Source organism: Tetrao urogallus (genome assembly GCF_951394365.1).
Source record: "Tetrao urogallus genome assembly, chromosome: 7".
Taxonomy (NCBI): Eukaryota; Metazoa; Chordata; class Aves; order Galliformes; family Phasianidae; genus Tetrao; species Tetrao urogallus.
In genome coordinates, this window is record NC_136820.1 from 28,711,408 (window position 1) to 28,735,521 (window position 24,114).

Genomic DNA, 24,114 nt, shown 5'->3' on the forward strand with positions numbered 1-24,114 from the left:
CTTGAAAATACCACTTTGCACATCCCAGTTTACCTGTTGTATCATCCTGAATCAATTGGACAGAGCTGCGATGATGCAGGTCCAAACCTCTGTCAAGAGGCTGATGATCCATCCTTTGGGGCTCCCCTTCCTGAGAATCTTTCTACCTCCACATTATTCCTGATCTGTCCCTTGATTAACGCTTTTTACCTGCACGTCTTTACATTTCAAGATGCTCGTTGTCCTTGATCCGGTAACCCACGCATGTAGTGCTGCAGGTCATTCTTGAGGTTAGAGAAAAGCTACTTCTCAGTCAGGGACTTTATAGTAGCATTGTTAAAGCCTGTTAAAATAGTTGGCCCTGGAGAAGACTCTGGTGAAAGAGGAAGAAAAAAACAGGTACTGGACTTCAAGCATGTCAGCCATTCCTGTGGTTAGAGCTGGCTAGAAGAAGAAAGACTAGAAATATCAAAATTATGTAAGATTTAGTACGCAGAATAATTCTTACTCATTTACTCGTTTGTAGTATCATGAGGCACAGGCATCACAGTTAACAGAGGGAAAAAATAATGTCTTCAATATTTTACGGATGGTTTTTTTTAACTGGGAGATATGGAGCAAGAAGTATTTTAAATAGCTTCTTCAATACATAGTAGCAAACATTCACAAAATCTCACTTGACTAAAATTTGCATGCAGTTGCAGCTTTAATCCAACATAATGCTGTAAACACTTTTAGCACTAAGTGCAGGAGATTACATGCATTGCGGGTTTGCTATTGATTTTGCCTGCTCTTTCTAGATCACAATTCATCGCTCTGCCATTTGTGGCAAGTAGTGTGTTGCAAGACTGTCAACAGCTTGTAGGGCAAAGTTATTTTGCCTATTTTTTAGCACATCCCTGTAAATGCAGCAGAGGAGGCTAGTAGAGGGAATGCAGAAGACAACTGGCTTTACATCACACTACAGAACACTTCACAGTACTGTGCATCATTGTATGGACACATTTATGTATATATATCTGCTCATTGGGCAGCTGATCAAGACCTATTATTTATATGCTCGTATATTTTTTGGCAGTTTTGAACCAATATACACTGTGGGGAATAGTATACAGAAGATGGAAACAATTCCAGACATTTTCCTCAGATCTAGCTGACCAATTTTTGTTTCAGTTGAGTTATCTGTCATTGCTGATCAAATACAAATATGTGGCTGACAGCATAATTATATGTTATTTCTGTGTCATTTGCCTGTCCCATTACCTCTGGCACACCAGAATGCTTCTGGAAAGGCTCTGACAGTAATAAGGCTACTTCTTAACAGAGGCATTTTTTCTGAGTCCTCTTTTTCATCATTCCATGTTTTATGTAACCTCAGTGGCACATGAAACACTCCCATTCATGGGATATTACATACAAGTGCATTAGATTGCAGTAGAAGTGCCACACCTTTCTTACATTTTGAGATTATTTCTCCTTTAGATGAGGACAAATACAACTGTTTTATTTCCTCTCTGTAATGGGTGGCATTCCAAACCACTTCAAGTAGAGAAGAGCTGCTACAATGCTGTGGCAGAAACAAGAGTTGCACAAAGGATTGTTTTGCTCACTACACATACTGTAAGCTAAGCCTCAAAGTCTTTGTGCCCTTTTCCCATTAAATTCTTAGGGTTTGGGTATGTCTGGTGCTCAGGTAGTGTGCTCGCTCCATTTTTTAGATGCCTCAGAAATGAAGGTGTGGTTAAAGGCTGGATGAGTGATGACTTAAAAGAGACAAAGAAAAGCAGAAAGCTTCTGGTCCAGTTTCCATCAAGCCCTTGGAGGTATAGCCATGCTGTGCTTCTCTAGCACTTTGTGCAGTGGCAGTTCTCAATGGTGGAGAGTCACTGCCACGTGTCTGTCTTCAGTCACACAGACCAGGCAAGCTAGCTGCATTTTGGATTGTGAAAGCCCACAGTCTTGCTCCTTTGCCAGGAGGTCTAACCTAAAGAGCTTCCAATTTGTCTCTTTTCCTGCCACACTGAGTTCTGTGGTAACCTACCTAGTGGTTACTCTTCCTCTGGCTTTCTCTCACTCAATAAATATGCTTTTTGAGTGGCCTATCATTGCACCAGATCATTCTTTTTTGGGGGTAATTTTAAAAAATATGCAGGTTCTTCATGGGTCTGCAGACATTTGGAGATTAGAAGCAGCAGAATCAGGACAACCAAAGTCAGCTCTGCAGGCAGAGAGGCAGTTTGATGTAGATACGCTGCTGGTCATGTAGTAACATGGAGCAGTAATTCATGCCCACTGACTTTAGCATCCATAGGGGAGGCTGAAATAAAAGCGTACCTGTCTCCAGTGAATTCAAACATCAGCACACAGAAGGATGAAGGCACACAAACATGCAGAATGCACTTGAAGTCTAAAAAGATGCCTGTACACAAAGATAGGAATTTATTGTAACAAAATCTAATCCTGGTTTTGTTTTTGCTGTTTAATTCCCAGAAGGATCAGCTACAACGTGTTTCTGCAGGAAGACTTCACAATGAAAAAAACTACCCACAGTTGCTTCTTACTGATTATCCTTCTTATTGTAAGTATAAGACAAATGAATGATACCTGCCAGATTCAAACTTGTGGTGATGTTCAGAAAAATAAGGAGTTATATTTGTTATACAGCACAGGTGAAGAAATGAGTTCCCTTACTGATAAAACTTTAAAATAAGGTTAATAAAGTTTCTGAATAAGATATCTTATAAAAGTTTGAACTTGAAACTACCGTTCCCCAGTGAGACAAAACTGCAAGTCTGAAGATGGTAATGCCTGTGTTTTTTTGACTGGATTTTGAAACTTACTAGTTGAAAACTTCCTAAACGTTGTGTGAGACTTTGACTTAAGTGATTGTGAATTTTCACTGTTTATGTTGGCTCTGGTCTTAGGAAAGCAACAGAAATGGCAAATATCACTATAAAGATTAATTGTCAAGTTCAAACACAACTTCCAACTGTTTGATCTCAATATTTCTGTTACTCCAATATATTCAACAGCAGCATGGCTGGGTAACTATTTTTCTAACTATGTAGCAAATGAATTTCTACTTGACTAAATACCTCTCATGTAAGTTAAACGGTTTCTTTGAGGTTTACTTGTGGAACCTCAAATGATTAGATGATTAAAATCAAAGACATTGCAGATACTCAGAAATGTGGACACTATCCAAATCCCCAGTAACACAGCAGTCATATGTCTGAATGATGCTGCTGGGAATGAGCATCTCTCTGCCTCGGTGTCTGAGTAACTTGTATGCCTGATGCTACCTTATTCCTCAAAGATATATTTGTCTCTGTATTCCTGATGAAACCTTTGATTTTTATTACTCTTGATTGTATCTTGTTGGTTAGCTCTTCAGACCCCTCTGTTTCTCAGCTTTTCTTCCATTCATGTGGAATGAATATGGAATGTTGCTGTGTGTCTCCCCATCAGCTCACACCCTTTCTGGTTATAAATTGTAGAAATGGGGCTATAGGATGCTCTGGGGAATGGCAGAGACCTCTCTCCCTGTTTTGTTTGTTTCAGCCTAGCATAACTTGCCCACTGTGCTGTTTGCCACTTAAATTAACATGGAGAAAAAATAGGGTAGAGAAGCCAAGAACAGTAAGAGAACGGTGGAATAAAACAATGAAATGAGATCATGAAGAATGCAGAAGAATAGCAAAGAATGCCTTACTTTGGTAAAATACTGAATTCATATTTCAGTATCAGGGACTTCAAACAAAGATGAGCTGGAGAGCAAGAGAATGAACAGCGGAGACAACATTTTTCTGCTAGCTTGGTTTCAAAAATAATTAATCCAGAATTAGTTAATGATTTGAATGGTTATCCCTGTGCTTGGCAAAAATCTGCCTTGATATGTATCAGAGTATACTGGTTTTTGTGGCATTATGTGTCTGTTACACATAGCCCTGCGAGTGGTGCACGTAGAACTGTGCTGGCTGGAACATCATGCATGTTAAGAGATCTCTCAAAGCCAAAGGACCCATCTGAGACCAGATATTTTCTGTGCTTGAATAATCCCGACTGACCTGCATAACATAACAGGAGCCTTGGCAAAGAACAGCAAGTCTTCCTGTAAGAAATCAAAGCCAACGGGAAGAACAGTCCCAGATTATTTTTCTTCCACAATCAAATGACAGGACTGTAAATATTCTGTTAACTAAAATTGTCAACAGCCCTTACTGAGTGTTTGGAGTGTTCTGTCTTACGGCATATATTTGGAGGACAGTCTTGAAAGATTTGGCTGATCCTCTCTCTAAATTAGATCTCTCACCTATGGTATCACATGTGCAGCATTGGTTCTGTCTTCTTTACAGCAGTAGCCCAGGGCTAGGACTTATTTAGGAAGCTCTGCAGTAAAATCTGCATCTCCTTCCTTTTACATATCTTTACACTAGAGGTCTCTGTATGTGTAACATAAGCACAAATTTACATACATTTTCACTGCTCCAATCTCAGCATTCCATCCTTTTCCACTGTGGTGGCCATACTATTATCTTGTTAGACACCTCTTAAATCAATTTATCTTCTGGTAAGGGAGAAGCCACAGTTGTAGATGGGGACTGTGAACAAGCTCTATTTTCTTGATAGTACTTGCCAGAACACTGCTGTTAAATCAAATATGAAAAATATTTGGCAAGGGTCATCTTTCCAAAAATTTTTCCACCTGAAGTTGGTGGAAAAATACAAGTTTTTACATTTTATTCGTGGTCTGTCGTAAGGGTGTCCTTCTTTCTCTTCCAGAAAGGCCATTCCCATTCTGCAAGATTTTCTGATTGCTCCTGGGTTCCCAGTGCCAGTCCCATATCCTTCCTTGCATGCTTGGTCCTAGCCCCAATTACAAGTACTCCATAGGTCCTCCTCCCCACAGTTTCCAGCCTTCAGACCTGTCCCAAGTGGTTTTGGTACCTTCTGATAGAAAATGTGTCATTTCTACATAGACCACCCAGCACTCTACTCCTTTGTGTATAGATCCATAGTAATTACTAAAATTACTAAAAAAATACTAAACACAAACTGTTTAAAGCACCTGACTCCAAGACTCAATTTTTAGAAGCAAAGCTCATTTCTTATTGTCTCTCTGACTGCTCCCCTTGCTTTTGGATGCAGAATAATAGCCATTCTTCCACCATCAACAGATATTCCTTTGCAATTCAGAGGGAATTCCTTTAGAAATTCTAATTGTTCTTCTCAGGGAATGTTTCTTATTTCACCTTATTCCTGATACTGCCTATTTTTCAGTAATTACTGAGAACCCCGGAGTGTAACTGAAATTTGTTTCAAGTTCCTCAGTTCCCATGTGCTGGCAGAATTAGACTGTCTCCTACATGCACATTTCTCTCCACAATAAGTGTGAGCATTGGAACAGTGTGTCCAGGGAGATCAGACTGCTGAAAATGAGAGGGAGGAGGAAACAAGCTTGGGTCTTTTTCCTGTGTGACTGATCAATTTTGCAGGACATTGAGATAAACGAATTGTATTTTCTACCTCATTTTGTCAAGTAAAAATTCTCCTTTTGTGCCTGCAGATGGTAATTTGCTCTTGCCCTGTAAATGAGGATGGATGGAGTAGTTTTTGCTCATATATTGCAGTTTTGTTGTCCTGAGCCAACCACAGAGTGCTCAGTAAGGACAAAACAAATGCTGCAGGTTCAGACCACACCATTATTCAATTAAATCCCTTTGACCAAGACTATATTTTAAAACAATTTCATTTTGAGTAAAAAAAACAAATTGTACAGTTTATTAAGTCCAGACCTGTCAAATTGTTACCAAATCTCAATCACTGAGCTATTCACAGTCTGGTATACTGTGTCAGATCCTGAAAGGCTTGTGAATAATTTCAGTTCATAAAACATGGAAAATTAATCATGTGAAAACCTGAGTGTGATTTAGGTAACTACAAAAACTGGCATATTTTGGAACACAACTGTAGTAGGTTTGAGTCTCCAGAAGCCACTTAGAAATATGTTTACTACTGTGAGGAGGGCATGGCTCATTGTGCAAGCATCTCACTCTTGCCACAGTGATACACAGCATTGAGGTGCCACAGCCTGCTGTCCCCCACAGCAACAGGTGTGATACACTGCACAGGGGGGCCATAGCCTGCTCCTGCTCTGCATAAGGCTTTCCTGCTTAAACAGTGGTTCCTCTAACATCTGGTGTAGAGAAGGTACTGGCCTTTGGTGGGCCAGGAGAGGTGCTGACAAAGCAGAGGGAAAGGTGTATTTTCCTTTGTGTGAGTTGCTTCAAGCTGTAAGGACTTGCAAATTCCAGAGCTCTTCTCATGTAATGAATATTTGGGGAGGTACAATGCTGATGATAAAGACTTACTGTAGGTTATTTTGAGCATTTCAGGCACTATATGCATGCAACTTTTCAGGAAGGAAAGGGATTGCATTCACCAAAGGTTTCAGGGTGAGCCAGACATTTTTGTCTCCATTTTTGCTTTTTAACATAATAAGATTGTTGCCATGCAGCTGATTGCTCTAAAGAGGTCTCTTGCAAGGTGATTAATTAGAGCTGCATTCAAAATCCCTGAAGCATTCTGCAGCCTTCCTCTATGCTCACAGTCTGCATCAGGCTGTCCTGAGAATAAAGCTTCCTCATGTGAGCAAGTACTGACTGCAGCAATGGAAAAGAACTGTAAGAGAGGGTTACAAGTTGCTTTCCATTAAAAGTGCCTTGTCTTCATCTACTGTGGGTGATAATCTTTTGCTCGTCTACATAGCCTCCAAAATCTGCAATGTAAGTTACATGGGATATAATTATGAGATGTTTTCATCCTGCTTCAACAGCAATTGAATACGGGAAATTTTTAACATTCGATGGTTCAGTAAAACATGTCACGTTGAGGTATTTCCCCCAAGAAGTTGTTGTCTGCTGTTTCTAAGTACCTTCGTAATGAATAATCAATCATCTTTATGTTTACTGAGTACTTTCTGTTGATGACCTTCCTAAGGCATCACAGTGGTTTTCTTCTCTGTTCTGACACTGGTGGCTGTGAAAAGTCTCTCAAACACAATCAAGGTACAACAGGAGCTCCGCAACGAGGCTGAGTCATGCTGAGCTCTTGCTTGAAGATGTGGTGTGTCAAGGAACAAGAGTTGAGTCACCCACTAAGTGGTGACTAAACTGAGCAGTTTTAAAAGAAATGCATCAAATATATTTTTGAGCTATCAAAATCAATAATAAGCAGTCGTAGCATCCAGATTCTGAAATACATTTTGACTGAGCTCAATAGAAGATCTGGGGGAAAATCAAAAGGAAAGAAAGCTACAGATACTTTATTTTCAAAAGTCATGTTTAGTCTAGCTCCTTGATGGTGGAAGAAAAATATTTGGGAATGCCTGTTCATCGCATCCAGTATTTTGTGGAAAAAAGGTGAATTTTATGCTTGCTTTATTTGGATTTTGTCTTTCAGAAATAGGCATAGTCTAGTAGAGGTTAATAGCAGGTGTCTGTCTTACAGAAACTGGTGCACGATTTACTAATCTTAATATAGTTTAATAACAAATCCAAGTTGTTTCTCTAGATTACTTTGTCCATTCTAGGTTTAAAGTGAACTTCAGCATTCCCAGCAGCCTGTTCTTTTTCTTTGTTATGATAATTCATTTTCTTATGACAGTCATTTGTCACGTGGTGGCTTGGTGGTCGTATGTATGACGTCATTTACTTGGACTTTTAGGAGTGACATCATATGTACGGCTGCTAAACTGCTGCATGGGACATCACTTAAGCATTTTTCTTCTGAAGAAATCATAAACAATCATTTTCAGGCTGTCGACACATCCTGCTTATTAAGTTGTGAAATACTGATTTCTCTTTAATAAAGAATGTTTGTAAATGGATGAACCATTCCTTTATTGTATCAACATCATTTATACTTCCATCTGAAGTAACTGATGGATAGATGGGAAGGGTTTTTAACTTGCAGTAATGGACTCCAAACATCCAACATTTATTCCATACCATAGGCACTATTCAGGTGAAGCTTTCCCCACATGTAGCCATGCCCAGGCCTCTTCTACCTTTGATAACAGCATAGCAACCCAGAGATTTCTTTCTGCTCATTTGCCTTTTCCTCATCCTAAAGGTAAGGAGCACAGAAAGAATAAGTTAATAATGATATCCAACATCAAACTGTGGTAAGATCTTTGTATGATTGATCCCCAGTATGTGGCCAGATCACCATCCCACTGAACTGAGTGGGAGTTCTGCCCATGGCTTTGGGGTGAGCAGGCACTAGGCTCCACATATCAGAATGTTGGTGGATGCACAATTCTTTTGTGTGTGGTAGTAAACAGAGGTTTAATTGCTCACCCTCTTTCAAGCCATCAGATTTATTTGTTGTTAGTCAGCAGAAATGATCATTTGTTTCAAGGCAGAATAAAATATTGTTCAAAATTCCATGGCTGGCTTTTCAAACCCAGGCAAAAAGAAATGAGTAATCAAATGGAAGAGTGTGTGTATTTTAGGCACATCGCAGATGAACAATACCAGTAACACACCTACGCATAACTCTGTAATTTGATTTCACATTCAAGCTTTTACAATTACATCAAAGGTGCCTGGAAATGTGTGTGTGACTAACTCAAAATCTGATTCTTCAGATTTCATAAGTAAAAAATGGGATAAATGTAAGAGACTGATGTAACCTAACATTAATATTCCAGTCTTTATCCGAAGTTGTTTTATTTTTACTGTTGGCCATTAAATTATTTCCCCTGATGAAGAAACTATTTTCATTGAGCTTTTCTGACATATTTTCATCTATCTTTTTAATCTCTGTAAGTGAATTCCTGGACCAAATGTGGGTAATAGGGATTTTTCTCACAATTTCAACTGTAGCATGATTGCCTTGCTCAAAGGTAGCATAATGGTTACAAGTTTGAGCACTTTAAATAATTTAGTGCACAATCCAAAACGTTCATCCTATCTACCACCACAGGAACTCTGCTTCCAAGTATTATTCTCATTAATCTATACCTAATAAGAGCTGTCTACTTCAGGAGGTAGATTCATCCCTTACATGCAGCAAATTATGAAACTGACTTTGAAGAGAAAGGTGTTTTTTGCTCTCTTGTATCTCATCCCCAAAAATTTCAACCCTGGTTACAAACTGTTACATCTTCACACGTTGAAAGACGGGAATTGAGCGTTTCTTTTCTGATGGCATCTCTTTTAATTTCAGTTTATATGTTTTTGTACTGTACAATCTTGGGAAAAATCTGTCCTTTCAAGAATGGTGGATAATAATGAACCAAAACAACTTAAAAGAAGGGAAGGATGTTTCAATGCACTTAAAAAGTATTTACAGTTTCTATCTGTGTAGCTGGCATTTGCCAATTATCATACAGTTCTGTTGTGCTTTACTCTGTACAGATAAAGCAAGGGAAATTGCAATTTATGATCAGCAACTTCAGTCTTTCTGGTTGTACTGTTAGTGTGAATTGGTCTTGTTTGGTCAAACAAGCTGAAGAACAGACCATCTCCTTCCAAAACAAAACAAAAGTCAAATAAAACATTGTTTCAAGTGAAAGAAAAGTGGTGATGGTTTCCAAGCATTATCAGATGGTTATGCTTTCAAAACATGAGTGCTTTCCCAGATTGGCCCCCAGTGACAGAGGAATTGTTGAGAGCAGAGGCAGCGATATGGGAATCCCCAGCTTTGACTCTGCTGTTCCTCTCTCAAATGCAAACAGCTTGGAACTGAGGTATTATTCAAAATAAGAATGGGGAAAAAATAAATCTGGAGTTTCTATGAATCACTTCAGGGAAGTACTGAAGCCTATGGTGATACACAGACAGGAAGGGCAAAAACAGACCTGAAGACTGCTGGAAAACTTCATCTGTTTTTTTTTTTCCCGTGATATCTGCAACATTGCTGGTTTGCTTTTTAAATGATCCCCTTGGACACCATCTACTCCTTTAATCTTTTCATAAAGGAGGGAACCCAAATATAGTGGGGTTTGCTTCTGTATTTTCTATTCTGGCCTTTTAGAAGCTTAATTTTTTCGTTTAAGTGGCCAGACAAAATCTTCCAAATGCCTTCACTGTCCATGCATATCTATTCATGCATGTATATATATATATTTACACACAAAATTCATATAGTTATATCTACCAAAAATATCTTTCATCTTTTTTCTGTCATTTTATTTCAAGTTCAAATTTCATGTTACGTGCAGTGAGATTAAGTGCCTTCAGTGTATTCCAGTCTTCAAATAGTAGCTATATGAAGTTCAAAAATAAAATCTCAGCAGGAAAAAGGATTAGATTAAATTGGGAAAAAGCAATTAAATTAGAACAAAATTGGTTAGGTAGAAGAAGATGATATAAAAAGATGAAACTGAGATGTTTCAGCACAGACATATCTACATAAAGTAATGACATATTTTCACATACTCTGTTTTGCTATGTATTTTAATGAGCTGCTTTGTCTGTGCAAATGGAAAAGAAAGCAAAGTGTTAATGAGATACAGCTGTTTGCAATGTTCAGTAAGAAAAAAGGGAAAGAGTAATTTAAAAATTCACTTCATGTTTGAACTTTCAAACCTGTCATGGTTTTTGATTGTACAGCTCTAAATGCCTGCTTAACAATCTTTGAACAAGCATGTGAATCTCATAGGCTCAAATGTGCATAGGAGGTGATCAATATAATCTGAAGCATGCTCCTAAAAGTCCTAAACTTACTCTTTACTATGGAGAAAATACTGTTAAAAGTATTAATGTTAGTAACATTACCTGTATGGCTTGTCTAGAGAAATGCAGGCTTTGAATAAGAAAGATCCCCAAGAACTTCAAGGCTTATGGGAGTTCTCAGTTTTGAAGGAGACTTTAAATAACTCTGTATGTACTTGCAATGGCTTAAGTATAGCTTTGCAGGTAAAAAAAAAAATAGTCATGCAAAGAAAGTGCCATAGTCATATTGCTTTTACTTGGGGAATCAGAAGAAATAACCCTTTCCTATCACCTTCCCACAGAGAAGTGTCCTGATACAGAATTAAGGCAAAAGAGCTTTAACTGGAGCTCCATACACTCATTTCCTCCCTGACTCGCAGAGGCTGTGCAACAGAGGGGTGGATGGAAAGAGAACAACTGACCTTTCTGCCTGAGCTCTTGGCCTTCCATAGGCAGTGGTCCTTCTGTGTGCCCTTCAGGCAGCTCAGAGTGGAATCCTTCAGAAAATGCCACTTGATCAAAGAGGACTTTTCATTCAGACTCTCAGATTTGGGGGTACTTTGCTTAGACACTTAATTAAGAACTAAGCTCAGGTTGTGAGATTTAAACCCTTTACCTTGGCCCTAAAAGTTGAAGGAGCTCAAAGCAGAAAGCAGAAAACATGAAATAATAAGGTTTCCAGCCTGTGGTACTGACTGGGTAATCTAGAGAGAAATCAGCACAAGTGGGAAGAAGTACACGGGTGCAACATTGTGCAGATACGTACAAATTTTTTTTGCAGATCACTAATCTAAATGGAAAGATTTTAAAAACTTTATCTAGTATTTAATGGTTCTTTCTTTTGCCAGGAAAAAGGGCTAGGTTAAAATCCTGAGTTTATAGTGAAGTAAACTTAGCTGAAATTCAGCACTTACTTTGAAAGTAATAAAGTCTATCATAATGCAAAATACGCAAGTAAAAGGCCTTTGAGGAATGCGCAATGAAGATTTCTGACCTTTTGTAATTTTTTTTTATCTTGCTGGTTTATTCAGTGTCACTAACAGTTTTTCCTTTCTGTACAGAGAGTGGTTCCAAGTCTTACTGCTACTGTAAATTATACTGATCCTACATTAGAGCCTGTAGTAACTGAAAATTCAGTCATACGACAGAAGATAATAGATTCGCAGTTCAAATGCTATGAGAGGATGAACAGAGCTCCTCCATATAGGAAAAAAGGTAAAGAAGATAAAAAAGTTCTGTTTGTATATTACCATGCTTGTGTATATCACTACAAAGAAGCATTTTGTTCTCTATACTAACCTATATTTTTCCTTGGGATGCAGCTGCCTTCCGGTAAGCAGCAGTCAGATTCACACTAACTTACTGTCCTCTGAGATGCTAAGAAAGAAGAAAGGCTAGAGTGAGCCCAGGGAATGAGCAGCTATTCCTCCCTTTCCATGCAGATGGTACCTGTGTCATGTAGGTGAAGTGCATTGCTGGCTCAGGGCTTTGCTGCTTGAATTTCTGTTCTCTTCCTTAGACAGTTAAGTTTTCCAGAACTGTCAGTGCAGTACTTTTTGGTACTATTACACAAAGATGTGACTGTGAACAGTAATATCTTAAATATAAATGCCAGTCTTGCTCATTTGTTTTGCTTTTCTATCTGTCCTGAATTAACTGAGAACTGTCATGCTGTGTATTAGCACAAGTGCTCCTGGTCTTCTGTATTCAACAGTAACATTAGTAAAAAGAGGTTTATAAAGCACTGAGGACAGATCATTACTGAATAGGAGACACATGTTAAGATTAATAAAAAGGAAAAAGAAATGACAAATAATAGTGGTGCAACAATGGCATGCAGTGAATGAAGAAGCCTATCAGGCTGGGACTGAGGGTTCTCTTTTGGTCATTTTTTTAATAAAAAATAAGGAAGAAGCTATGAGGAAGCTAAAGAAAAAATATTTGAGGCATAGTGGAAATTTGTGCAAGTAAAGAATCATAAAGTCATAGAATCATTGAATCAATAAGGGTGGAAAAGACCTCTGAGATTGACTGTCAACCCATCACAACGCTGCCCACTAGCCCATGTCCCTAAGAACACAGGGACTGGGAGCACTGTTTAAGAGAAGTTATATTAGAAAAAAAAATCAAACAACGCAGTAAATGAAGTGGAGATAATATGTTGGTGAGGTTTTCTTCAGTATAAGCACAAAGGCATTTCTGTAACTCTTCATCAGATTTTATTGCTGTCTGTAAGAGTCAGTGACTAGATGTTAAGATACTCAGGCCTTGATGCAGAATTGTTTTGGAATGAATGTAGAAATGTACAGTGTAGAACCCTTTGATTCAAATAAGTTTTCAATTAGGCCAATAATGGGAGAAACAAACAAACAAACAAAAAACCAACATGCAATATTTAAAAGGAGCAATAAAAACTGTCATGTTTCAGACATAAACAAGCCTTTAGCTGCTGTGCTATTCTCTGCACACGTTACTCATTTAGTCTCCAGCTCTATAAAATGTAATTTTTGCATTAATTGATAGTTCTCATTTATTCCCTTTCTTTCTTTTCTTTTTTTGATTTTTTACCCCTTGCACATGTAATTTGTTGCAAAGGGCTGAAGTGTTTGCCCAGCATGAAGTGATTCTTGTTTCATATGATGTCATCCTGGTGGTTTCTCCTGGGCAGGACTGTCCAGGAGGACAGCAGCAGCAGACCAGCAGCCATCTGACACAGCTCAGCAGTTTCTGCTCTCCTTCAGCTGACAGCTGGGTTTCAGTGGAGCCACTGGGGAGTGTTGTGTTCATAGCAACGTGCATTTAATGCATTTGTAACTCAGACTGAAGATAATAAGTGAACAGAGAAAAAGGGCAATGCTACTGAAGTTGTGTTTTCCACTGTGGATTTGTTTCTCTGAGTCGCAACTCAATTACAGGATCCTCATCAGTCCTCCAACATGTATATTTCATAAATATTAAATGTATGTCACAAACAGATGGAAGTGAGCAAATGCCTAGATCTCTTAGCTGATAATTTGAAAGGGAGGATTGTATGAGATGGTTAATTCCCTTAGTGCAAAGGACAACTGTTGGAGTGTCTCCAGAGAAGAAAAGCCCAAGATATGAGCTGAAGGAATCTACTGAGTATACCTGCCCGTTTCAAGGTAGAATTGATTAGTTTAAACCACAGTGGCGTAATGAAATGTACAGTTCAAGCACAAGGGAGAGCCTGACAGTCCTGCACAGCGTTCCCACACTCTCCCAGAAATGTAATTGTTCTGGTCAGTGATTCAGCAACGTTGTTCACATCTGCCTTTTATGGTTTATTATTTAGACTGTCTGAGGTGTTGCAGGAGTTCAAAAACATATATATATGTGTGTATGTTGGTGCATGTGTATCTATACTTATGGGCATATGTATGTATATATCCTGTCCCTGACCTTGAAAGACACTTTCCACATTGTATGGATCTTGCTTTATAAGGCAAGGCAAAGGATTTAAAATTAAAGCCTGAAATCCCTACCAGCTTTGTTCTGCTGTGTCTTTCAGATACAAGTTGCAAACATTTTTTGCTCTTCTTTGGTATTACAAAACAATATCTAAAAGTCTTTCAAATGTATCTCAAAGACAGAGAATGCCTGAAAGATAGCAAACAGCTGATACTAGGCTTGCTGATAAAGTGAACAAGGGTATTAAATACCTTCTAAGTAAGTCTGTCAGAAACAACCTACATGGTGATAGCAGCTATTCTGAAAATTCTCTGGGACCAGAGCAAAAAATGGCAAAGTATGTCTTCTCACTGTATGTCCCTTTAACCTGTCTCTCATGTTAGTTATAATGTTTTCCCCAATGAAAACTGATTTTGCATGAAAAATAACCAAGAATTATCTTTTTTTGGTCCTGATGTGCTATTTGCATGAATCCACTGTGAGCAAGAAAGCTGTGTTTTCGCAAGCAGTCTCATAGTGCAATTTCTGCAGACCCCATTGTATGACATCTCTCTAATGGGGAGCAAGAAAGTGCAGTATTCTGCCTCCCTCTTTCATCCACTTTGTCTTTCGTGTGTCTGGGGACAATCCCTGCAAGGCACACAGTGCCAGGAGTACTACCTCTGCAGAAGAGAACTTACAGGGTCCTGTCTGCTATAACTGTCAAGAACAAGAATGTGTAGGTTCAGACCCTACACTCAAAGCTCCATTCAGTGGGCTTTAAAACAGTAGTTTCCGGTAACATTAAAACCACTATCATCTGGTTGGCAAAACCAAGCACTTTCTACTAACTGAATGCCACTCCAAGTGTAGCAGTAACAGGGGCTTATATTGCAAAACCACTTTATTGTCTGCAGATAGCAATATTCCTTGGGAGGTCAGAACAGAATGGGCTCAGGATTGACTGCTGAATTGACTACTGAATTCCTCTTCAACATCCAGGTCTGTTCTGCAACCGAACATGGGATGGCTGGTTGTGCTGGGATGACACTCCTGCTGGCAGAATCACTGCTCAGAACTGCCCAGATTATTTTCCAGACTTTGACCCAACTGGTACGGTACTTAATTTTATCACCTTCTCTTTGAAAGGAATATTCATGTCCTTGAATGGAAGTATGAAATCTCAGAGTTTGTTTGAAATGAAAATATGTAAAGTCTTCGAGTTGCCTAACATGTATTTTCATTTGTATAATATTTTATGAGCTATATTGACGTAAACATAACTGCTGGATTTATGGGACCTTTTTTATGAAAATATGGAAATATTAACAACTTAGTTATGATATCAACATATTTTAATACCTTATTCTAGATTTTTCTATCAAGGGAAAATTATAAAAGTATTTTTATATGCATGAAGTATCTATCAGAATCTTCTGGTTTTACTGGAAAATATTTTTTGGAAGATGAACAGAAGTGATATTCTTTCAAAGTTCCAGTTGTTCATTGGATTCTTCATAGAAATGCTAGCATCTCTGTGGGCAAAGAGAAGTAAATTAAGAATGCTTAAAGAGATAAATAAAAAGGAAAAAATCAAGAGCAGAGATTTTGATGAATAGTTATGAAGAAATATTAGATGCAAATAAAACTCCACAAGGGGTATTGTTTGAGGGAAGACAGAGCTGTGTGTTCAGCTTTCAGGACTTACTGCTTATTGGCAGTGCTTGATACCCCAGTATTCTCAGTCAGCTTTAACTACAAGTCCCAAAAGTGTTTGTGCTCAGGTGAGAGCTGAAGGCTCAGGATCCTGAGGTTGCATGTGTTTTTTTCTACATTCACTGCAGAAATGTCAAGAAATCTTCTGTTTCTGCCTGCATTTTGTTCATGGTATCATCCCCAAATGCTACCAGTCCCTCTGGTGAATAGAACAATTTACCACAAGTCCTCTGCTTTCCCCAGTTCTGTATTTTTCATAGGGGAAAAAAAAAGTCACCATCCTGATTTATGAATACTCCATATGTTCCTGTAAAAGCAGGTGAAAGACAGCACAACAGCCTCCCACTGCTCCCAGGTCCCCACCCCATCATGAGCAGGGCTGGTTACGGACCCAACCCTCCAGCTGCTGCACAAATCATCTTTTCCCAGATTTTTGCCTGCCTGTCTCCAGCAACTTGTTCTGCACTAATCACTCAATTCCAGTGGCACTCTTCAAAGTAACACTTCAAGCCATCCTTGAAGCACCTCTCTCTGCTTATTAATGTCTATTAAAGTTGAGGACTGTGACTCGTTGGACTGATTGCAAAGGGCTCCTTAAGGTACAGATGTGTGCTGCAAAGCCTGGCCCATGCTGTGTGTGTACTCCAGTTTTTCCTTCCACTGTGCTTAAAAGCTTTCAGGTTTGAGATTTTTTTAGTCTTTCTGTTATCTGTAAAAAGCCACAGAATCCTCCTTCAGCAATTTCCTGCTGATCTATCTGCATTCCTGTGCAGGAGCAATACATACAGTCCCCCAGAGTCAGCGTTTTCCCTTGGCACATCCCTCTGCTCCCAGGTGGCACATCCACCTGCGTCTAGGCTGATGTCCCCGCTGCCTGGCAGCATTTCTGTGCCTCTGAGGCATCTCTGCGTCTCCTGGTGCAGCCAGAACTGCTTTCCTATAATGTGTGCCGGGTACCCCATGTGTACTACAGCTGCAGTAAAGCCAGCACAAAGCCTGCCTATACAGGTGCTTGACTGTCATGCAGGACCTAAACAAAGTACGAGGAAGACAAGAAGCTGCGGGGAGAGGAAACCTTTCAGTTGCTAATGAAACTGGCTGCCACTCAGAGGTGGCCAAAACCACAGGTTCAGCTGTCCTGAGAAAAGCTTACCAAGTTCGTGTCACAAGTCATTACTGTGTTCGCTAACCTTATGTCTGTTGGGTATGGCTAAATTTTCTGCTGAGAAACAGAAAATTCATCCCAAAGAACAGTGATTTTATAACATGAAAACCACAGTGCCTGTCAGATTTCCTTCTCATTAAGGCTCTGTGACATCAGACCACTTCAGCATATATTTGAGGCATGCAAGTAGTAAGTCCACGGGCTTCTGAAAGAAGTATTTCCTGTTGTGCCGCTTAGTGATGTCCTGATATCTGCAGAACAGCTATCTATTAACTCCCCAGAAGTCTACATGATTTCTGCATGGGGCCATGCATAGCCTTGAGTCCTGGAATAAAATGGTAGCATTCAGCTTTCTTTAGGCACTTTGGTGCATGTCATTTGTAACTGAAAAAGTCAATTATCTGGTAACCTAGGATCACATCTTCCTTTTGTCTGCACCTGAGTGCTGCATAATAGCTTGTTGTACCTATACCCCAACAGCATTCAGTATTGGAGCCAAGAAGTTGTTAGAGGGTATAAATCAGGAGGAATAATAATCTGGAGAAAATGGCACAGAAGCAGAATGACAAGGAAAGAGAGCTTCAACATGTCAGTGCTCAGTTCATTTTGTACAACTTCACCACTGATTCAACCAAATGTAATTCCACTTATTTCACTGAATATATGTCAGCTCATACTAGATAGAGATTTGTGTTTTGAGAAGACAAAGGACCACAGTGATAATCCAGCTTGCTCCACTAACTTGGGCTTCCAACATTTCTTTTCCCACCTGACAAAGCTCTGTCCTGTGAAAAGAAGGGTGTATCTGACAGCTAATTAATATAAATTCCTCTCTACAAGCTATTTATTTCTTCAGTAAGCAAATTGCCTTTTACAGCAGTCTTTCTCACACTGACCAGCACATGCATAAAAAAAAATCGTTTCAACATACAGAGACCTACTGGTTTAACTTCTGTGCCAGCAGGACATTTATTGTCTCATCTGCTCCTGACTGAAGCCCTGGACAGTGCTGGATTTTGTACTCCTGAATCAGACATCATGCACATTTTCCCCTGAATAGTACTCTATACTCATATTTGACACAGGATAATATCTGGTATAATCTCTATTAAATGTCTTCAAGTCACACTGAAATTTATAAGAGTTGAAAGAATCAAATTTGATGGGAATATATAGTATGTAATTCATGCAGGTAATACTCTTGCTAATAAAACAGAAAGGAAATATATTGTGGATGCAATGGCAGTCTATATCAGATGGACTGGCACCCTGTGTTGAGTACAGCCTGGTCTGAGGCAGGGCACTGTGTTTTGCCCAGCTCCCTGCCTCGGCACTGGGCCTGCAATCAGGATGAATTTGGTGCAGCCATGTATGGCAGCACAGCTAGATGGATGAGTTACATTTTGAGAGCATTACCTTCTGTTTTTTTTTTCACTCCCTTTTCTCCTCGGCAACATACAGTGGTTAGGAGAAGAAGCTGAGTCCACAATCTGAGGCTGCTTTTAGCAAAGCTCCTCTCAGTTCTGCACTTTGGATCCATTTTCTAGACCCATTACTTGTAATTCTTTGTGTGGCTCTGAGAGAAGGAATATGTAGGAGTGAGTTACCTTGCCCTCTTCTAGTGCCCTTCTAGTGCCCTTCACAAACTTCCAGCACAGTTTGTGAAAGATTTTGTTTTTCTTACAACATATTTTTGAAGAAATAAGGTAATCAGGACAAGTCCCCCATGCAGGGGAAGGGTGAGCAGATCAGTTTGTTCTTGCTGATCCTTTTGGATTTAGCTACTATGACACTTTTGACCACAGGGAATGGGGCTGATAGACACAGGCACACCCTTCTCACAGCTGGCAAAATGCTGAGAGCATCCAGTAGAGCTGGATGCCAAGATGAGAGGTTTAGTCATTGCATATGAGCAATCACTTCCACAAAACAGTGAGAGAGAGAGACCCTCTGGGTCTCAGCTGTGGCTCCATGCAGGCAGGGATGCCATTCCTCAGGCATCCTTAATCTAAGCAGCTTCCCAACCTCAGCTTTCCCTTCTCATTGACCACTCCATCCTGGGCTCCTGGCAACTCAGCAGAATGCCTTGTTGTGGCAACATGCAGGAGCCCATGGCAGGTGTCCCCGGCTCTTCTGTGTATTTCTGTCATGCTTAGCATTTCAGCAGCTGTGTTGTAAACATTCATTATTCCTGTAGTGCATAACTTGACTTTATTCTAAAAACTCCAGTTTTGCAGCAAAAGGCATTTTGATTATAGAGAGAACTCTCCACTTACTAGGACACTGGAATTGGAATTTTCTGGGATTTCCATTGCATTTTTTCAGATTTTTCATTTTCAAAAAATTTTCTTCTAGAATATTTTACTGGGGAGGTAAGTAAGGAGTAGGACATGTTACAGAAGTATCAGCTATTCCATCATCTGCAAAACTAACTACTGTACAGGTCAGTCCAAATAGTGGCGAAGAATCCAGTGTCTGGTATGTGCTGAGCATGCATTGCAACAGAGGGAAACTTCTTTTTACTTCCAGCATATAACTCCACAATAAAAAAAAATAATCGGAATAGACTCTTTTAACATCTGCTAGCTATAGAGTTGAATTGTAAAAGGACTATTTGATAGAGTATTCATGTTTATTCCACTGTTATTGGTTAAGATATTTGTTACATTTAAATGTCTGAGTTGCTTTTTATGAGAATTTGATTCCTAAAAGCACAATTGCTAGCACAAGCAGTAACACATGCAAAATTATTATTATTGGTTAATCTTTTTAGACACCTCATTATTCCAGTGAAGCTGCCACTGTAGCAAGGATTCTCTCACCCAGTTTTCTCAGGCAGCTCTTGAAGTGTCTGTCCTTTTTAGCTGACTACAAAGAGCCTGCACAACTGCCTTTGAGAAGATGCCTAACTTTAAGGTAGCCGAAGTCAGATGAGATAATCCCGCACAGTGCCACCATTCTTCCATTCTGAATAGTGTATCCTATCCAAGCTGACAACATACGGATAGAGCCTAAAAATTTGTGTTTATGGAGTATTGCAATCATCTTAGAGCATACATTTCCACTTTCCCTTGCTAATATTGTTTTACTCATCCTTATACACTTGAATACTTTTTCAGGGCTTACTACAGATTGTTCTGGTTAGTATGAAATGCAACATGTTCCCAGGTTCCCAATCATGCACCTAATACTAGGCTCTCAAAGAAGTAGTCTCTACTTGCAGTAGAGAGCAGTGGTTGGATTACATACTCAGAGCTTCATTTCTTCGTAAAATCGGAGTTTTAGAATATATGTTCTACCAGTTTAAGTTACTGGTATGGACAGTATGAAGGTAGTGTAATTGCCCCCATATCAAGTTTCAAATTTCAAATTAAAATAAACACTGTGAAAATTCTTCAACAGCCAGTCCCACTGACCAGACACATTGCATCTCACAGGCACCATATGTGAGGGACACCTAGGTGCCTAACCTGATCCTCTTTGTTTATGATCTACCAAAAGCAGTGAGCAGAAATGTGAAAAACTGTCCCCTGTTTCATAAACTTTAGCCCACACATTTATCAATCTAACTAATATTTTTAATTAAATATTTTGAAAAGACACATATCATATTTAGTGAGTGTATCACAGTTGTACTTTCCGATAACAGAACCCATGTCATGGAATTCTAATCTCCTAGTTCCATTTCCTGATAGCATTCCAGCAGGAAATCAGTGGGCTGTGGCAACTTGCAAAGTAGAATCACTTGCGTTTATCTGGCTTCGAGGAAAACTATGAAGCAACAGATTCGTCTCTGACTTACAAAGGTCACATTAAACTTAGGCAGCGTGCCTACCTAGGCATTAAAGAGCAGAGATGATAGATGGTATTACCATCATGCTCCATAGTATATTAACAAAAGCCACTCATTTTGCACAGTATATGGGATAGCAGGTACAATGTTTGTACACTGTGTTCCATGGTAGAGTAACCATTAATCTTTTATCTATGACTGAACACTTTTTCCAGCTTTAGATAATATCTGGCAAAGAGTACAACAAGAACATTGCTATACAGGCAGACTGAGATTATCTGCAAGCTGCAGTGATGGAAAGCTGAGATAGCATGTACTGTTCCTCTTTGTATTGCTAATGCACGTATTGATTTTCAGCAAGTCCCTCAAATCAGTGATTTGAAGCTCACGGTAATTTCAGAAGTATGCTGTGTTCTGGAGGATCGTCTTCTTTGTGCAGTAGTGCTATACAAAGTGCATGTCTAGTCAGAGGAAGATAACTCAGTTCACATAACACTTACCTTGCCAGTACAATCAACTGCTTTTCTCAGCATGTAAAGAGAGGGAATATGAATCTTCCAAGTTACTAGAGCCATTAATCATCAGATCTGACTAAGAAAAAGAAACACAAATGTTGAATGAAAGAAATGAAAATGTGTCTGTTCAAATGGTAATTGGCTCTTTAAAAGTAAATTGAAAATGTACTTGGATTGAAAATGCTGCTAACCTATGCAAAGGGTCAATAAAATCATAAAGCTACAATAGAAAAAGAGATGTCAAGACACACTTCTAAGTCTGCCAAAAAAAGTCAGACTTAAACTGCTGCAAATTTTATACATAAACAATTGTGTCCTTTCTAAGAAAACATCAAATAATTTAAGCTTCTGATTGTAGCCACTTTTGTTACACGGGCAAGTTTTCCACTGATTCCCCTATGGCTAACACTTGGGGGAAAACCAAAGGAATTAGTCCAAGACTTCACAGGTGATTAGAAGTGACTGTCTGCACCCCTGCATCTAGGATTTCTGAGTCAGAAATGCAGATGCAGCCAGGAGGATGCCTGCATGGCACACATTTGTGCTTCCAGACACTCCCCTGAGATATCCTAATGGTGCTGCTACTGCAAGAGAAAGACATGTGCAACAAAGCACGGATCTGGGTGAGCACTGCAGGGAGCGCTGGAGCCACCTGTGACAGATTTGCATGGAGAAGCCAAACATACATCAGATTATTTAAGCATAGAGCCTGCTTATCTCTATGTTTGCAACATCAGGGGCAAATCAGCAGTGATCCTGGCCACTGCTGGCATAGACTCTTCCAGATGTCTGCCCAGACGCACCGCTGATGTTGGGACTATTGACATCACCAGTACCTGAGCTCCAGTTAATGTACTGCTTGCTGCCCTTTCATTACACATCACCTTTAACTAATATTTCACATTCCCTGTAAAACATGGAACCCTACCACAAGACTTGATTTATTAGTGTCTGTGGAGGGATACTGGCACCTCACTGGGAGTGCCAGTTTGAGCAAGTTTCAACAGCCTCTTTAACTGAATTATTAACATGGAAATAATTGCATCTGAGTGAAGGTTGGGTATATATATACTCTATTGCATTCATTCAAGACCAACAGGAGACAGATAAATAACAAGTGTGGTGTCAGATAAATCTCTCATTAAAAAAAAAAGGAAACTGTATTTTATTCTCACAAGTTGAAAGTCCTTTGGATTTCATTACACAGGAGTTCTATTTCTAAACAGTAATTCTCTTTAAAGGGTTTTTAATGTGTAATAAGCTAACATAATTATTATTGCACTTTACCATCAGAAAGAGCTTCAAAATACTGTGATGAAACTGGAAACTGGTTCCGCCATCCTGAGAGCAATCGAACTTGGTCCAACTACACTCTGTGCAACTCATTCACGTCTGAAAAATTGAAGGTATGCTACAGTTAAAAAGACAGCAATTGTCTTGGAACAGTTTTTGGCTGGGCACATATGAAACTGGTCAGAATCATCTCCATCTTTAAGTTTTGTTTGTTGCACAAGAGTTGAATAGCATTGGCTTCCTAATTTTAACTTATTAAAATTACTTCATGAATTCTTAGATCTGAATTAGATCTAATACATGTTAGCTACAGGTTGGATGATTTAGTTGCAATTCAACAGTAGCTCACCAACTTCACTGTATTTTTCAAATGCATTTTTTAATTCCTTTTTTTTTTTTTTTCCTGACTGTCCAACAGTTATAAAAGGATCCTTTAGAACTTCAGTTTTGTTTTCCGTAACCAGAATCTTCCAAGCTGTTGATAACTTCTTAGTAAGGCTGGAAATCCTAGAATAGGTTAAGATTATTTTCATAAGCAAAGAATATCATCTTTACTCACTCCCTTTGAATAGAAACATTTATGAAGATACCATTATGCCACAAAGTTCCACAAACCTGAACACATTTATATTTGTTTTACTGAAGTCAGTGTGACTATTTACACTAATAAATTAAACATTTGAATCAATATTTCCAAAATTGAGTTGCTAAGCTGAAAAAGGAGATCCAAGTCAGAAAGCAACAAAAGAAAGGAGAAGGAAATCTGAGAAAAGTTTTTAAAAAAGAATTTAGGTATGCTCATGAAAATAAACATATTTCTCAAATGTGAATGGAGCTCCAGGAAAATCTGAATACAGATTTGTGAGAGAATAATTTGTGACTCTTTGGAATTATGGCAGGGAAAGTCAGAAAGTGAATTGATTTGGGGTTTGTCTTGGAGGATCTTTTATAATACAGCCAAAAACTCGTATGTGGTTATTGGCTGTAATTGGCAGTAATGACCCAGCAAAAAGAACCTTGGAAAAGTCTACTGGACTAGGCAGGAGGTGAATTCTAAAAGTTTTTGCAACATGAGGAATCATCATGTTAAAGTGCGGCTCACCTGTGCAACAAAGATAGAGTAATAGTAAGAATCTCAACTCACAGAAGCATTAAATGCAAGCACCATAAAAATACCATTTTTCCAGATGTTGGCCCAAATAGAGAGGCAAAAAATGTAGTTCTGTTGCCTATTACCCGTGCCTTCCAGAAGAAGAATTTTGAATATCATTCAAGTGCAGTGCAGATAGAACACAATGGAAAATTATACATCCCTTGAGATTGTTCTGAAACAAAAAATAATGGAAAATGCAGAAAGAATCTATCTTTACAGAAATACCAAGTTGGATTATGACCTGTAGTCCAAGTCTTCAAAAACCAGGAGTGTGCTTTGTTTCTAGAGTATTTTGATGTATCTATATAGAATCTAATTAACTGAGTAGAAGATAATTTTATTTGAGAATTCTTTCCTCAAGAGAAGAATTA

General features: G+C 38.9%; 1 protein-coding gene across 1 annotated transcript in view; it reads left to right on the forward strand.

Annotated features, from left to right (window-relative positions):
* Positions 1–2,509: 2,509 nt before the first annotated feature.
* Positions 2,510–24,114, forward strand: part of CALCR (calcitonin receptor) — a gene marked incomplete at both ends in the record, with an annotated part of 60,156 nt that continues 38,551 nt past the window's right edge. Inside the window, 4 exons of the mRNA XM_079538370.1 lie at positions 2,510–2,557; positions 11,762–11,915; positions 15,111–15,221; positions 22,591–22,703. Coding sequence (XP_079394496.1) covers positions 2,510–2,557; positions 11,762–11,915; positions 15,111–15,221; positions 22,591–22,703 — 426 coding nt within the window. The remainder of the gene's footprint in view (positions 2,558–11,761; positions 11,916–15,110; positions 15,222–22,590; positions 22,704–24,114) is intronic.